The 14,760-nt window shown below is 39.4% G+C and overlaps 1 protein-coding gene across 2 annotated transcripts in view; it reads right to left on the bottom strand.

Annotated features, from left to right (window-relative positions):
- RBKS (ribokinase) overlaps nucleotides 1-14,760 on the bottom strand; it is a 66,352-nt gene that overhangs the window by 7,599 nt on the left and 43,993 nt on the right. For both annotated transcript variants that reach the window (XM_031594440.2, XM_090135186.1), the window contains one exon: nucleotides 10,430-10,618. In XM_031594440.2, the coding sequence (XP_031450300.2) occupies nucleotides 10,430-10,618 (189 nt within the window). The remainder of the gene's footprint in view (nucleotides 1-10,429; nucleotides 10,619-14,760) is intronic.

The raw sequence follows: 14,760 nt of genomic DNA, 5'->3' as shown, positions 1-14,760 counted from the left end.
TGAGAAAATGCCAAAATACTCTTAGTGATCCCATGTAATCTGATGAGATGTACTCAGAATGACAAAACTGCCATCTCGCCTGGAATTGATCAAAAAAACATTCTTTTTTTGCACGAAAGCTCCATATGCTCGAATGCCTCTTTCAAAACCACAGTATCTAGCCTTTGTTGGCTGGCCACTGCTCCCGCCTACCTCTGAACTACATATCCTGGAAAAAAAACCAAACCCAAAACTTGAGGAGTTTTTTTGTCTGAGCTCACTTTAGCATTGTCCTCTTGCCAGCTCCCCGCATTTTTTTCTGACTGAGCTTGCCTCAGCTTTTTGAAGAACGCTCTAGTTGCATCTCCTCTATGGAAGTTAGCAAGATGTGACCTACGATGCTTGCTCCAGAACTTTGTTCCCTGTTACCGACCCACTCTGCTGTCCTTCACATATGGGGCACGTGTACAGAAAAAAGGGACTGCCTGCTCACCCATGGCCTTCAGCACTGTGTTCCCTATAAAATGTTGTGGGTTTTTTTGTCTTTTTTTTTCCCCCCCAAGAAACATTGCCTGCTTAATGAATCTGGCAATGGGATCATAGGTACCAGTAATGCGGCACAAACTTCCAGAGACCTGCCTATCTTTTTCCCTATATTTTGTATCTATTTATACTTTTAAACTAATAGAAATGATAAACCTTAAAGTCTCTTGGGCAGCTGGCAAACGCTGTTGCCAGACCTTGAGAATATGCTTTTCTACAGCTGAGTTTGTTCTAGAACAGCTTATTTTATGTCTAGATGACTATTTATATACATAAAAATACAATACAAAGCCTCGAGGAAAGTGACAAAAACACGCTCAACTGAAAACTGTTGATTAAACACACTGCCAGAGATTATCGCCATCACTCACCAAAACTTATTTTTTTAGCTCCCTTCCACTTGCCTGGTTGAAGCTATAAAAGAATTCTGTCCATGGGACGGGATACAAAGGATAGATTCCTTTACTCCTGATAAGAAATAAGCACGGCATTTTCTGTGGTTAGAATGAGCAAAAGCAAGAAACATGATTTCCCCATTACTCTCATTTCTCTGTTCTTGTTCTTTTGAAAACTTAATTATGCAATATCACCAATCCAACGCAAACCTTTCTGGTTTATGTAGTGACCAAAATTACCAGAGAAAACTCTGTTGGGGAAATCAGGTCTTAGTTCAGTATTGCCATTACTGCAATTGGCACTTCTTGGTAATTAAGTAGGACCAAGTGGAGCTGGGTGTGCCTTCCTTCCCTCTCACCACAGTCAGAACCGATTTGAACAAATTGAGAAAACAAGGAGGTTATGTTCTACAACAGGCAGGGTGACACCTGGTTCTGCAGAGACCAGCTTTAGAGAAGAAGAAGAGATGTGACATTTGTAAGCTAACCATAAATGCAAAAGGTAAAAAATGACAAGTAGTTTAGCTAAGAATATGCCGCACTATTACACAGTGGATCACATTTTCAACTTCCTACAGCACAGGCCAGAAAAAGATACTTGGGAAGGTGACACTCTGGATGTGCCAGAAGCGCCAGCTTCCAGTGGCTATTTTTAACTGTGGGAATTTAATTAGAAAGGATGGCTGCTTACAGTTGGTCTTCCTTCCTCTCAGTTCTTTACGCAAATCAGACATCGCAGTTAAGTGCCATTACAAGTAACACTATCTTGTATGTTGGTGTTGATGGCACAAAATCTAAACTCAAGGGTGAGCTATGTGTCTAGGACCAGATTTTCCTAAGGACATTCTCTTGGTGGAGAGGCTGTGTTGGTTTCACCATAAAGACAAGAGGAGGGGTGCACATCAAGAAAAGGGATGTGGCACATTCTGCTGCAATGATGCTGATTTGTGTTGCAAGCCATAGTTAGCCCAAGAGAAGAAATAAAAGAGTCATTTCCTAATTTATTCTCAACCTGTATAAGTTATACCATCGTTTCATTTACAAAAGCAGCCCAGAAGTGAGATGACAAAAAGACAACTTCAAGATATTTCTGAACTCAGCTTCCCCAAACCTCATCAGCATGTAATCTCAGGCCCAAAGGTCTATGCTATATGTTTCTTGCGTTCTGGCTCCACAATAAAACACTTGGCTTGGTGCATAACAGCTGTCAGTATCTCTGCTTTTTTCTGTCCAGACTTGGGTTAACCTCCCAACTTCTCATGGGAGTATTTCTCAGTATGACAAAAGTACAGCCTCAGCACCTGTCATCATAGCACACTGCTACAATCCTCTTGCAGCCCCTTCAAGAAGCATCCAATGCAAAGCAACTATTGCATACTTTCTCATTTATGTGGATGTCTATGACGATAACCCAGTTCTAAAAGTGCATCAGGGACAACATTCTGTCTCCAGTACTAATTTCCTTTAAAGAGAAGCAGAGACAAGAAGTTACGGTTTTATCAAGGGAAGCAGGTTTGCCTACCACAGACAAACAGTCCCTGTCTGCTTTTGTTCCTCATCTACAAAACAGAGGACAGAATTGTTCTTGGCCTGATGCTGCAAGTACAGAAGTAGTAAGCAATGTAAAGTGCTTAGCAACTTTATGTATATGTAGACACATATACTGAACAAATCTGTAGGATGCAATGGTACAAAATGTGATGACGTTATACTGATGGTGTGTTCCTTGGCTGCAAAACCAAATAGTTTTTAGTGTCACTACAGTAACTGAGATAGAAATTCAGTTTTAATATGAGGTTTTTGCTGCCTGGCACTCTGCAATCTTAGAAAACTTAATATTGGTTTTAATCTTCTCTTCTAGTCTACATCTTCATTAAGTACTCCCCTTGTAATTCAAAGCAATTTGTGGCAAATGCTAATACTGCTTTGGGCCCACTTCTCCCTGTCAGCTGTATCTCTGTTAAATTATGCATTTCCATCTGGAAAGAAACTGTACAGGACTGTAGGCTCTCATCCACTTAGAGTCGGGAACAGAGAGGGATTTAATTAGATGCTCCGTGGTTGAGAAAAGGATAGAGCAAAGCCTGGGTGGTCTGTGGAATCTTCCACTGAAAAACAAGGCTGCAAATTGTTAAGGTACAAGCCTGCTTCTGTTTGCTCATTATGTTTACAATGTTTGTACTTACGGATTAACATAAACAGTTACTAAGCAGATAAACAGTGTTTCCTCCCATGACAATGTTGTGTAGAAGTTCAGAGAGTAGCAATATATGCCTGTGCATCATTTTTGGCTATGTAACCCCAACCCTCTACCTAACCAGAAGCAGAACAATTTAGCCAGCACTTCAAATCTAGCATTGGTAACATTTTCATCTCCATTCTTCCTATCTGTAAAATGAAGGTAATAGAGCCTTCTTCTCTCAAAAGGGAAAGAGGGAGCATCCAGCTTGCAAAAATAATAGCTCTCCACCTCTTATTTGGCAGCCAATGCAAATGGAGGCATCACTGCAATTTCTCTTGTCCCCCATTGCCTACATACACACACACCACTGAGCCCGTCCTCAAAAACTGAAGTGTGTTGAGAAGGCCTGAATCAGGAGCAGAAAATTGTGATGAGCCAAGCAACTCCCTTCTACACTTAACTGTGAGTCAACTCAAATGTAGTGATTTCAGTCATGTGCCCTTTCACAGTTCAGCTGAACTTTAGAACATAATAGATACAGCTTTAAATAGATTTACAGTGCAGATTGTTGATCGGAGTGTCTGGCAAATTAATTTATTCTTCATGGTTTTTCTGGTTCAAAATTCAATGGATTCCATATTTGTAAAAGAGAGAATGCAGAAAGTGGGCTATGACTGAAACTAAACTTATTTATTAACCTATTTTGGTTGCACATTAAAGAAAGGAAGCTATTGTGCTGCTGGTTTGTGGGATGCTAATGGGCACTCTGGGTATAATCACTCTGTGTTGGTGTGTGAATAAACCCCACTGATATATGAGTTGTCTGCCCAATAGTAACTTTTTCACTTTCCTTGAAAGAGAAAATAGAGAGAAAAAAAAAAAAAAAAAAAGGAGAGAAAACGAAAGAAAAGTACAAAGGAAAAGGAGAATGCAGAGGAAAGGGGTGAAAAAGAAGAAAAAAAAAAAAAGCAAAGAGAAAAGAAAAATGAAGAAGAAAAAGAAGAAAAAATAAAAAAAGAAAAAAGAAAAACAGAGAAAATGAAGAAAAAAGAATTAAAGAAAAAGAAATAAAAAAGGAAAAAGAAGAAGAAAAGATCTTGCCCTTTGTAGCCATTTTACTCCTTTGTACTGTATCTTTGGATAGGAAGAGGTTAAACACCCAACAACATTTTTCTCTTCTTAGCAAGTTACAGAACTGTGCATCAGACACATTGTCTGCCAAATGCTTCATTTACTACCAGCTGCATTTTTACTTTGTTGAGAGATAACTGAAATAAAATCACTGTTCTTTGTGCAAACGGCATGCTAAATAATGTATGGCTACAAGATTATTAAATAGCAAAGGCATTTGATAATATTAGAGTCAACCACAAGTCCCACTTCTGCTGATGCACAGAATTTTGAGTAATTAGTCATTGCACGGAGTGTTGTATTTATATCCCCTTGAGCCTCAGACGTTAGGCCACAAAGTCAGGAGACAAAGAATTGCTGTTATTAGGAGGACTGTTTTGGATTTATTTATATTCTAAGGCTTTACTTCAGTGTCCACTTCACTCCCTGGCTCAGGCTTCCTCCAAACCAGAAGATACAGTTAAGTCAGAGAATTTTAGTGTAAACCATATTTTGACAGACAAGACCTCTCAACTTCAAGCAAAAGAACTTCAATGTAATGCCCCCAGAGCAGCACAACTGGCCTGAGGTTATATGACAAGCCTGGGAAAAGGCCTCCTAGATTCTGTCCTGATCTCAAACAGACTTCTCATGGTTTATATGCAACACATTAATAGAAGCTCCAATTTACGGATAGATAAATCGGGATACAAAGAGGACAAGTAACTCTTCCAAGGATTTACAGCAAGTCTTTGGCAGAGACCCGCAAATCTTACTCAGTCTTTTGTTTAAATCAGTAAATCACACTGCCTTCTTTAGACCGCAATTACTGCACAGGCCTGAATACTGTGACATATCTAAAATTATATAGCTATACACTTAGACGAGGCTTTTTTTAAAATAAAGATTGTATGACACCCTCAGAGCCGAACACAAAGCTGCTCAGTGAGCACTCTGCTGCTTAAAGACAGCCTTCTACATCCCCTCCCATCATAAAAGAGTAGATTTAATATACTGTAAGAAGAAATCGGAGAGAAACTTAATAGGATTTGAACATAAAACTTCTGATGACAAATTCATATTGTAGCAATGAGCCTTCCTTTTGGAGAACTGACATGAAAAAATAGTAGTAACTTTTATGATTATGACAAATAGTGTGTATCATCCAACTCTGAGAACGCTGTGCAGACTACGCAGAATGAATTATACACTCTCAAATTGCAGGCATAACTGAGTCGATTAAATTTGAATTTTAGCATGTCTCAGAACTGTGCTGCTTCTTTATAAGCATGTCATCACAACCAGTGGTGACATACTTATTGCATGGTGACATACAGTGTATGGTGATACACAATAAAGACATACTTCTTGTATGGTGACTTACATTTCCCCAGCTTTCTGCAGTAGGTTGTGCACTCTCTTTACCTGAAAGGCACAGCTAGACAGGGTAGATGCTAGTAGTACAAGAAATCTAATAATTGTGCCTAGAAAAACCTTGAAAGTAAACCACCCAAGTTCTTTATGAGATTTAAAAGAGATAGCAGGGACTTGTGATTACTGGGGCACCACAGAGATTCCAAATTTTCATCTAAATGTTGTGTGCCCAAGTGTCTCCATCTGCCTTTGCAGAGAACACATCCATCCCCAAGCCAGACATGCAGATTCATTATCTTCTGATTCTAAGCTTGCAGATGCAGGACTTTTGTGCACACACCTGCCTGTGGAAACTTAGAAGTCAAGTAGAAGCTGAAGATCTCATGCAGATCAGCTACACTGTATTTTTAAAATACTGGATGGCGTGGAAATTATAATGTTACCCAAACTGATGCAAGCGTGTGTGGATGTTATTCAGAATCTTGATTCAAACTGGGGTCTGGAGCAAACCAGAGGTTACAAGAAGTAGCCTGGAGTGCTCCCCTCCCCACAGTGACCTCAGGGCTGCAGCCTGGAAACTGGGACTTGCAGTAGAGCAGCTCTTACTCGCACAGAGAGCGCTCCATTTTCCACTAAAGCCTCACACAGGAGAGATTCAGCCTGCCCAGAGAATTGCCCTAGGCCATTGGGCTGCCTTGCCTGTGGAGGAGACCCGGCATGGCCAACCTCTCAAGATATCAGAGCCTAGGGCTCCAACGTAACCCAAATGACCCTCTCAAGCTCAGACTCCAGAGCCTGGGGCTCCTAGGAGGCCTAATGGCCTCCACCAAGTCCACTTGCAGACGCCAGGCCTCCGCTCCTCCAGTGAGTGATGGCAGCAACCACTGAGGCTCAGCTCTGTCCCTGGTTGCTGCTTGATGCTGTCGGCTCAGTGAGATCCCATAATGCTTTTTGAAAATGGAACTAATCTGACTGCTGGCCAAATTCCAGCTTTGGGTAATTACATTCTTCTGACAAATTTTTCTTGGCAGTTTCAACAGAATATAATTAGTAAATGTAAATAGATGTAAACAGTGCTGTAAATTACACTTTGCGTGATTGTCAGAAGCTGAGGGGGATAGCAAGGGTGAAGGTGCAAAAAGAGCAGAGCACCGTTCCCCAGCATGCACGACGTGGCGGCCATCCCTTCAGCAGGCTGGGCATGCCTCTGCCAGGACAGCGCGTGCGTGGCAGCAGCAGATGTCACAACCCAGGTTCACTGTGTGGCTCATCATACAGATCACCGGCTTTACCTCAAGTACCATTTTGACCTGACAGTGTTCGGTCATGTCCCACAGCTGTGCTCACAAGCAGCTGCTGTGCTCCACCTCAGCTGCGCTTCTGCTCCAGCAGCAGGCGAATGGCTTCCAAAGACACACACACACACAACTGCAGAACATGTGTACATCAAAGTATTGATTGCTATGAAATGCTTATCAAATTTGTCAGTGGCTTGTGCAATCTTCTGCTACTGAGGAACTGTCATATAAATGGAATTACATAATTAACTCTCAAACCTATTTCAATGCACCTAATTTCAGATAAAGTAGAAATAGCTTCTACCAAAAATAAATGCATATTTTTAACTACAAGTAGTTAAGTAGCTATAACAGCAGCTATACAGAGTAATGAAAAGAGATTACAACGTGTGTTTAGTTTTCTTCTGTTATCTATATATTATTACGCATTGTGTATCAAATGTCAAAATAGCTAGCAGAAGCCAGCAAAGTGAAGGGAAAGTTTATTTTTTTAACAAAATCTTATTGCATTATTTAGCTATAATAGGAGAAACAGATGTTACAGCTTTACAATACCGTGTCTTGCAAAACTTCCTTCTAAATGACTATTCGTGCTCTACATGTTTTGGACTGTGCATGGAGAGCTCTGCTAAGAGTTATGGGAAGCATCGCATACATTAGTAAAACCCACATTAAGATAATTAGTGCTAAAAAGAATCAACAAGCTTTTTTTTTTTTTTTCTTTATAGTATTGATTTAGTGTGGGTGAGAAATGCCAGATTTTCAGTCTTGAAGATTCATGTTCCACCACAGAGCAGGAGATGGAGCCAGCTTTTCTCAGTGTTCTGCCAATAATCTCTGTGATTAACCATCTCATGAGCTAGGCAGGAGATTCACACTTTACCATCTTTGACCTTTAGTCTCTCTAACAGAACTAGAGAATAGGGGACACACTGCCTGGGACAAGGAACTCTAATCTTGTGTCTCTGTGGCTGTACCTACCCAAACAGTTTCTCAGCAGCAATTTACAATATTGTTGACAACGAAAATGATCAGGAGGCAGTACTGAAGCTGCGCTGTTGCAGAGGTGATTCGGGCAAAGATCTATGGGGAAGTTTTTTACAGTAGAGGAGGGCTTTGTGCCTCATTCTGTAACTTATGTATATCCTTTAAACTGCAAACTCCATTTTAGTACATACTGTTTCCATAAGGGCTCTGTAACCTTTTTAAATCCTATGAAGGGTTTTACGTATCATTGAACTCTTTGTCTAATGGTAACTTTACCTTCTGCAGATCTAAGCAATGCCAACATACAGACATGTTATCAGATGTGATTGGATTACAGCAGCTTAAAAAAATTACAGCCCGGTCCCTCAAAACTTTGCTTAGTGCTAAAGTGTAGCTTAGAGCATGTGCACGAACAGCTCTGACTATACTGTGGATGGGTGTTTCTTCCTAAACTACCACAACTTGAGTTTATTCTCTTGGGAAAGGAGCCACTGTAGCTATGCATATGAGAAGTGTAACATGTCTTATTAGAACTTTCAGTATTTATTTTAGTTACAGAGATAAGCAGGTTAGTTGAGGATGATATTATTTTGTTTGAGGTTTAGAAGGGTTGCTTTAAAACCACTTGCTTTCAGGCAAAGTGATAATCAGTCTGAGCAGTATAAGACTTTTATAGTGGAAGGCCAACACATCTTTTTTTCATTCAATCTGCAAGAATAAACTGAGCACAGCTGTTTTACTGAAAACAACCCACTGGTATTTAAGCAGATTAACAAAATTAACTGTGAAAATCCTCTGCTATAGGAAAGCCAATAACCTGTTGGCCACAAGGAGGCAGGGCAAGGATTCAGTAAACTCCAAGAAATTGCTTTTATGTAAAAGAAAGAAAAAAAGAAAGAAAAAAAGAAAGAAAAAAAAAAAAAAAAGAAGTGTTAAATTAGTTCAGTCATGAAACTCTGAACTGCTAGGGAAGATAAAAGCACTTTCCAGTCAGTGTGTGGTTTCAGGATTGCTGTTTTAGACCAACAACAGCAAATATCTTAAGATATTAAACAATAGCTTATGTGGCAGCAATTTTCTGCTTCTTTTGAAGGAGCACATAACACATGTTTTTTCTTCATCACTTCTGTGTGATGTGCACTAAAAAAGAGAGCTCACATGCTGAGCTTTGATAGCAAGGATGGATTTACCGAATGAGAGCAAGAAGCCATACAGTCAAGTTCACAAGATTTTGTTCCAAAGCTAATAAATCCTGCTTCTTAGCAAGCATTGAGGCAGGCCTGGGAGCTCTATCTTTCATCCCAGCACTTCTAATTCTGGACTAAAAGTAGGCAGGTAGGCATCTGTAGTGCCTTACCAGGTACCTTATACACAGTACAGTACAGTGACATTTCCTTTGTTTAGAACTGTAGGGCATTCCAAAATGAACACTAACTCAAGTTCAAATTTCTTGCAAAAGGCAACACAGTATTCATGTATTGAAAAGGATTAAATTTAACAGTGAAATAAAACCTTCCACAGTATTAACATGTAACAGTCCAGATCTATCAGCGATATTCTGTTTCATATGTGACTTTACTGCAAGCTCTGCCACTGTGTGCTACTGAGTTAGGTAATTTCAGTCCCTATGCCTCTGTTTTCTCATCTTTTAAACAGTTGCTTTTCTTCTTTGTGAAGCAGTATGAGGTCCACGGATAAAAACATGCTAAGAGAACTAGTTATTATTAATGCAATTCAGATATGGAATGCACCAGATGGTAAAATCTCCAGGATTTTAATGAACTATTGTAACAGAACATATGTAATATGACGTTATTGTAAGAGGCATTTAAATGTATAGTTAGTACATACAACGTGACCTGCTCTGCTCTCTGTAACTCCACTGGAATTATTTTGGATTTATGTCAGATAATACTAGGAACACAAAATAGCCCCATATGTGCAATGTGGTAAGGTTTTCATAGCAATGCAATCTTAACTATTGCTTTTCCTGTTTTTAGTTTTTGCCTAATGAATAAGCTATTATTCATTAGCTACCATCATAAGACAGTTAAATTGTGAAGCAGCAAGAACTTTTTCTTCTTATTAACCATATTCTGTAAAGATTATGTCTTTGATATACCTTATGCTACATTTGGACAGCAACTCATGCTTGTGTCAAAAGAGCCAAACATTCACTTTCGGGTTGTTAGGGCAGTAATATCTCCTTTTTCCCACAGCACTGGAGTTCTGGACATTATGAATAACACACATGGGGAAGTGTGAACTGCAGCTCAAGCCACTGGCATGGCACATTATAGTCAGAGGCAGGTACTGACTTCAGTACAGGAGGAACATGAAGATACTCTCATGCATAATAATTCTAGCATATCTACAACACAGACTATAAAACTGAAGTGAACTGACATTTAATATATGAGAGGCTGGAAGCAAGCTATCAATTTCACATCATAAATTAACCTTTGTACTCGTGCCCAAAGATTTGGCTGATTACTCATTGCCATCCCTTAGTGCTTAAGCAGTCTTTTCCAAAGCAAGACAGTTAAACCACAAAAACGTACCGTAGTGTCCACAGCCCTGACCTTCTCAGCAGGAACGTGCTTTGGAATGGGTTCTTCTACTGATATCATCATGCAGCCTTCTGCTCCAAGAGTAACAATTACGAGCTTACACCCTCTTTCTAACAGCATGCGTCCCACCTTTTCAGCATCTTCAAGGTTGCCAACTGGGATGCCCGTTAAAATTTCTGCCTGGAAAATAACCCACGCAAATGAAAATCATAATCTGATAGCATTCAATTTTGGACAACAGTTTCTTTTGAAAACAGTATTTAATATCATTTTAGAAATGCGTCTTATGAGATGATCATGAAACCACTTCCTACGCTGATATTCAGCTATGCCATGCTCCTTATTTGAAATCAGCATGTACTTCAGGCACAGAACACTAACAGGGAGCAGCCTAGGCAGAGACACAGGAAGCATGGGTTCTGTTCCAGCTTCTACAATTTGCCTGCCATGCAACCTTTACCAAAATCACATTTCTCCTGAAATGGACAAAATTATGCAGTTTTGGTAAAAACATTTGGTGTCTAATGTGAAAATGCTACATGGCAACTCAGTCTCTACTCTTGGGGGATATTTATCACTATACAAGAAACCTTTTACAATTCTTGGGGTTCAGCTACTGAGAAATCTCTTCAAGTTAAAAAAAAAAAAAAACACAAAAGTGCTCAACTGGTAAACTTGACCACTGTGTTTACTTTAATATGTATTTTTAGATAAGAATACCTAAAAGTCATCCGAAGCTCTCTTTGGGCAAAGGCCCATTACAAGATGATTATATATTTGAGTTATGGACGTGTCCATAGTCCTCTGCCAGGGCTGAGACTCTTTTGTGTTGGCTCTGTACAAACAGAGATAAACTTCTCTTCTAACAGATGGTGACCTTAAGTCAACTTTTCCCAGTTGGCTCTTAAAATTAATCTCTTCTAGTTCCATGCACCTAAAAGTAAAATTCCCTAAAAATCTGCAGTGAAGACTTCAGAACTAAACATCCTTTTCTTCACTTCATACATTTTCTTGATGGCATCTCGTTTGCCATGTACTTTTTTTGGCAGACGATCCGTGACAAGAATCGGACAGGAAGAAAAGAAAAATACAGTACAGTATTTTTTGCTGAAACGCTCTAGCAAGCAGTATTCCTTATGTATGACTTACTTGTAAGTAAACTGGCACACTGTATACTGTTGTCTTTACTATATATTGTCTTGCTTGTCTGAGAAGAGGGAAGTTGTACTTTATCTAGAACTACAAGACTGCTGCTTCCTGAAAAATGCAGTCTGAAGTAGTTTCAAATAACCATCTATTAACTGGACATAACTTCCATGGTCCTGGGGCTTGTGTTCAGTGGAAAACTTTGGAACCTTTTCACCAGCTATCCTGACTTCTACCACATGGACAACTCAGCTTCCTGGGAAACAGCTGCTGAAATATTTCAAACTACCTTTCTCTGCATTACAGAAACTTGAAATCAGCATGCATATTTCTTGCTGAAACAGAATATACAATACAGTGGTTGAACAACTGCTCCATAAGTACAGGCATGCTTGTCCTACAAAGGGAGGCAGGGCAGACAGCTGGGGACAGGAACTACTACAGCCATCCCCAAGCAAGCCGCCCCCACTTGTGACTCAGAGGCCTCACAGCTTGCCACTGTCATTTCCTGTGTTTCAGCCTGACCCAGAACAGAGAAGTCACCCTTAGGCTCCGAAGGGCCAGCATATGCCAATACACTGCCTTAGGGTTTGTATTATCATGAACAGAGTACCTGCTGGTTTTAATTTTTGAACTTACAGGATCTAGTCCTGCAGTCCCTACTGAGACAAACGCACAGATGTTTTCAGGAGCTGTTAATTTGATAACTACAAGGCAGAATTCAGTGTGGCAAGACTTGGTGGCTATAACATGTATACACAATTTAAAACTTTTTTTTTTTTAAACCACACTGATCCCAGACAAGAATAAAGTAAGGTTTAGATTATAAGATAGCAAATAATTCCACTCAGTTTTTCTTTGGCAAGTCACCACACTGCTGAAAATTTTCTTGCAGCAGAAACTATTTAGACAGATTAGATATATTTAAGTTTTTTAAAGGGTATAAAAGTATTTTCAAATAAGAGAATTAGTTTCAAAAATATCTCACCAAATATTTTGAATACATTGTCCTGCAAGGTTTGCAAGGAATCAGTATACCAATAATGGCTTCAGAGTGTCTAGGGACAGATAATAAATAGTATTAAAATACGTACGGCCTATTCTAATAACCAAGAGACTGAAGTGTCTCTGTCTCTTACTGAATTTAGAGATCTCAGGAGCAGGAACTCTGTGTTCCCATATTCATAATACTTAGCACAAGAAAAAAAAATGGATTACCAAAATGCACACACTACTCCTTGAATGAAACTGACTAAAGGAATTTATTACGTACTTCATGATGTGCAGTAATTCCAAACATTCAACATAGGTTGTAAAGTCTCCAGGAAGAAAATGGATTTGGATATGGAAAAGAAATTGTCAGTCTAACTTTGGCTCATTTACCTGGAATTTACATTTCTTTAAGCTTATGAGCAAGATAAGGTATTTAAATATAATATTCTTCCTAATGAGACACATACTGTGTAACGTACACCTTATTGTGATAGCTGTGCTCCAAGTCAACAGGACTTTTTGTCTGGATTGTGAAAAAAGTTATTTGGGGACTGATAATGTGACAGGTTTTGCAGAAACCTTTCTTCTTGCCTTCATACTGCTTACACCAATAAACACATTTATTTTAAACCAAAGTCTGTATAAAAGTAGATCTTCAGTTGCTTGCAACCATTATCATCTAACTCATCTATAGCAGGATTGTAAAACTAAAACACTCTGGAACAAGCTGGAAGAACCATAAAAGCAGCAGAAGCCAGACAGATTTTGTGCCAATAATTAGAGATTGCTGTAAATGTCAACTGATGTTAAATACTGTGGTTGGATTTTAAGTTCCTCCCTTCAGTAGAATCTTATTTAAAAAAAAAAAAAGAGAGAAAAAAAGGCAAAACAAAACAAACTGCAGTGCAACTGAAGGAAATAACTAATATTTAGGTAAAGAAAAAATTAAATAACAATACTAAAAGTTCAATGTGGACGTTTGCCATAGCACTGCACAGAAGAGCAGCAAATAAATAAATTTATTTTCCTGTGCTGGTCTCATGAAGCTCCTCAGGTAGATGGTCTAAGTAAAGCTAGAGGACATTCCACAAAACTGCTGTCAGGAAAAAAAAAAAAAAAAAAAAAAAAAGACATATAATTAATCTACAGAGAATTTTGTTTTGTTTTGTTTATAGAAGTAGAAGAAAAATTTATCTGAAGCTTTTAACTGATACAAAGGTTCTTGGCAATACTCCTCATTATTCTCAGTTAATTATTCTTGTCTCTTTAGAGTGGGGAGTCTAGTTGCAGTACGCTGACACAGATCAGCACTGATACAGAAAAAAATGGTCCTGCTTTGCTTTTCACTCCTGTCCACATGGCCCATTCTCTTGTGCCAGCACAGCTATTTGTGTGGCCAGGAAATAAGCTGGGTTGAAAAGCAGATCTGTGTTAAAATTAAGCCCGAACTAAAATAAGATAAAGTGAAACAATTGACTCCTTTCAACATCAGTACCAGTTTGCACTGGCTAAAAGTGATAAAGAAACCGTGATGTAAATCTTTGCCAAGTGTTCCTAGCAGTGGTGTATGCGGGGCACTCCATGGCTTACACAGCCTCTTTCAGGGAAAAGTGCTGGATCCTCTGGCTGGCATTTGTGAGACCAAATCTTCAGGACAATCTAGTTTTGAGATCCCTGGCAGAAATAAGACTGCCATACTACACAAGCCCAGTGGGAGGCCAGCAAAACCGGTAGGGACCAGAGCGTAGGACATACAAGCAGCGGCTGGGAGAAGCAGCTCTGTTCAGCCTCAAAAACCTAAGGCTAGGGAGAGATCTAATTGCTGGCTACAACAATTTAATGTGTGGATAATAGAGAAGAGAGAACCACTCTTCTTGGAGCTGCACAAGAATAGGGCTAGACTCAACTGGCACAAGCTGGAACACGGAAAATTCCAGCATTAGGAAAAACTTTTTTCACAACCAAAGTGATGCAGCAGTACAGCAGGTACCTGAAACAGGGCACAAGCTCCCCATCCTCAGAGATTCAAAACTTGAATCTGAATCCCTGAGCAATCTGACCGAAGCCAGCACTTCTTCACCAGGACTGAGCTTTCCAGAGGCCTGTTCCTACTCAACAAATAGAAACTGATGAGATGACAAAAAATATGAACTCTTCAGCGAGCAGTCCATCTTTTGCTTTAG

The sequence above is a fragment of the Phasianus colchicus genome, chromosome 2, assembly GCF_987193195.1.
Source record: "Phasianus colchicus chromosome 2, bPhaCol1.hap1.1, whole genome shotgun sequence".
NCBI lineage: Eukaryota > Metazoa > Chordata > Aves > Galliformes > Phasianidae > Phasianus > Phasianus colchicus.
The sequence above is the reverse complement of the archived record's forward strand: the minus strand, read 5'-3'. Positions and strand labels throughout refer to the sequence as shown.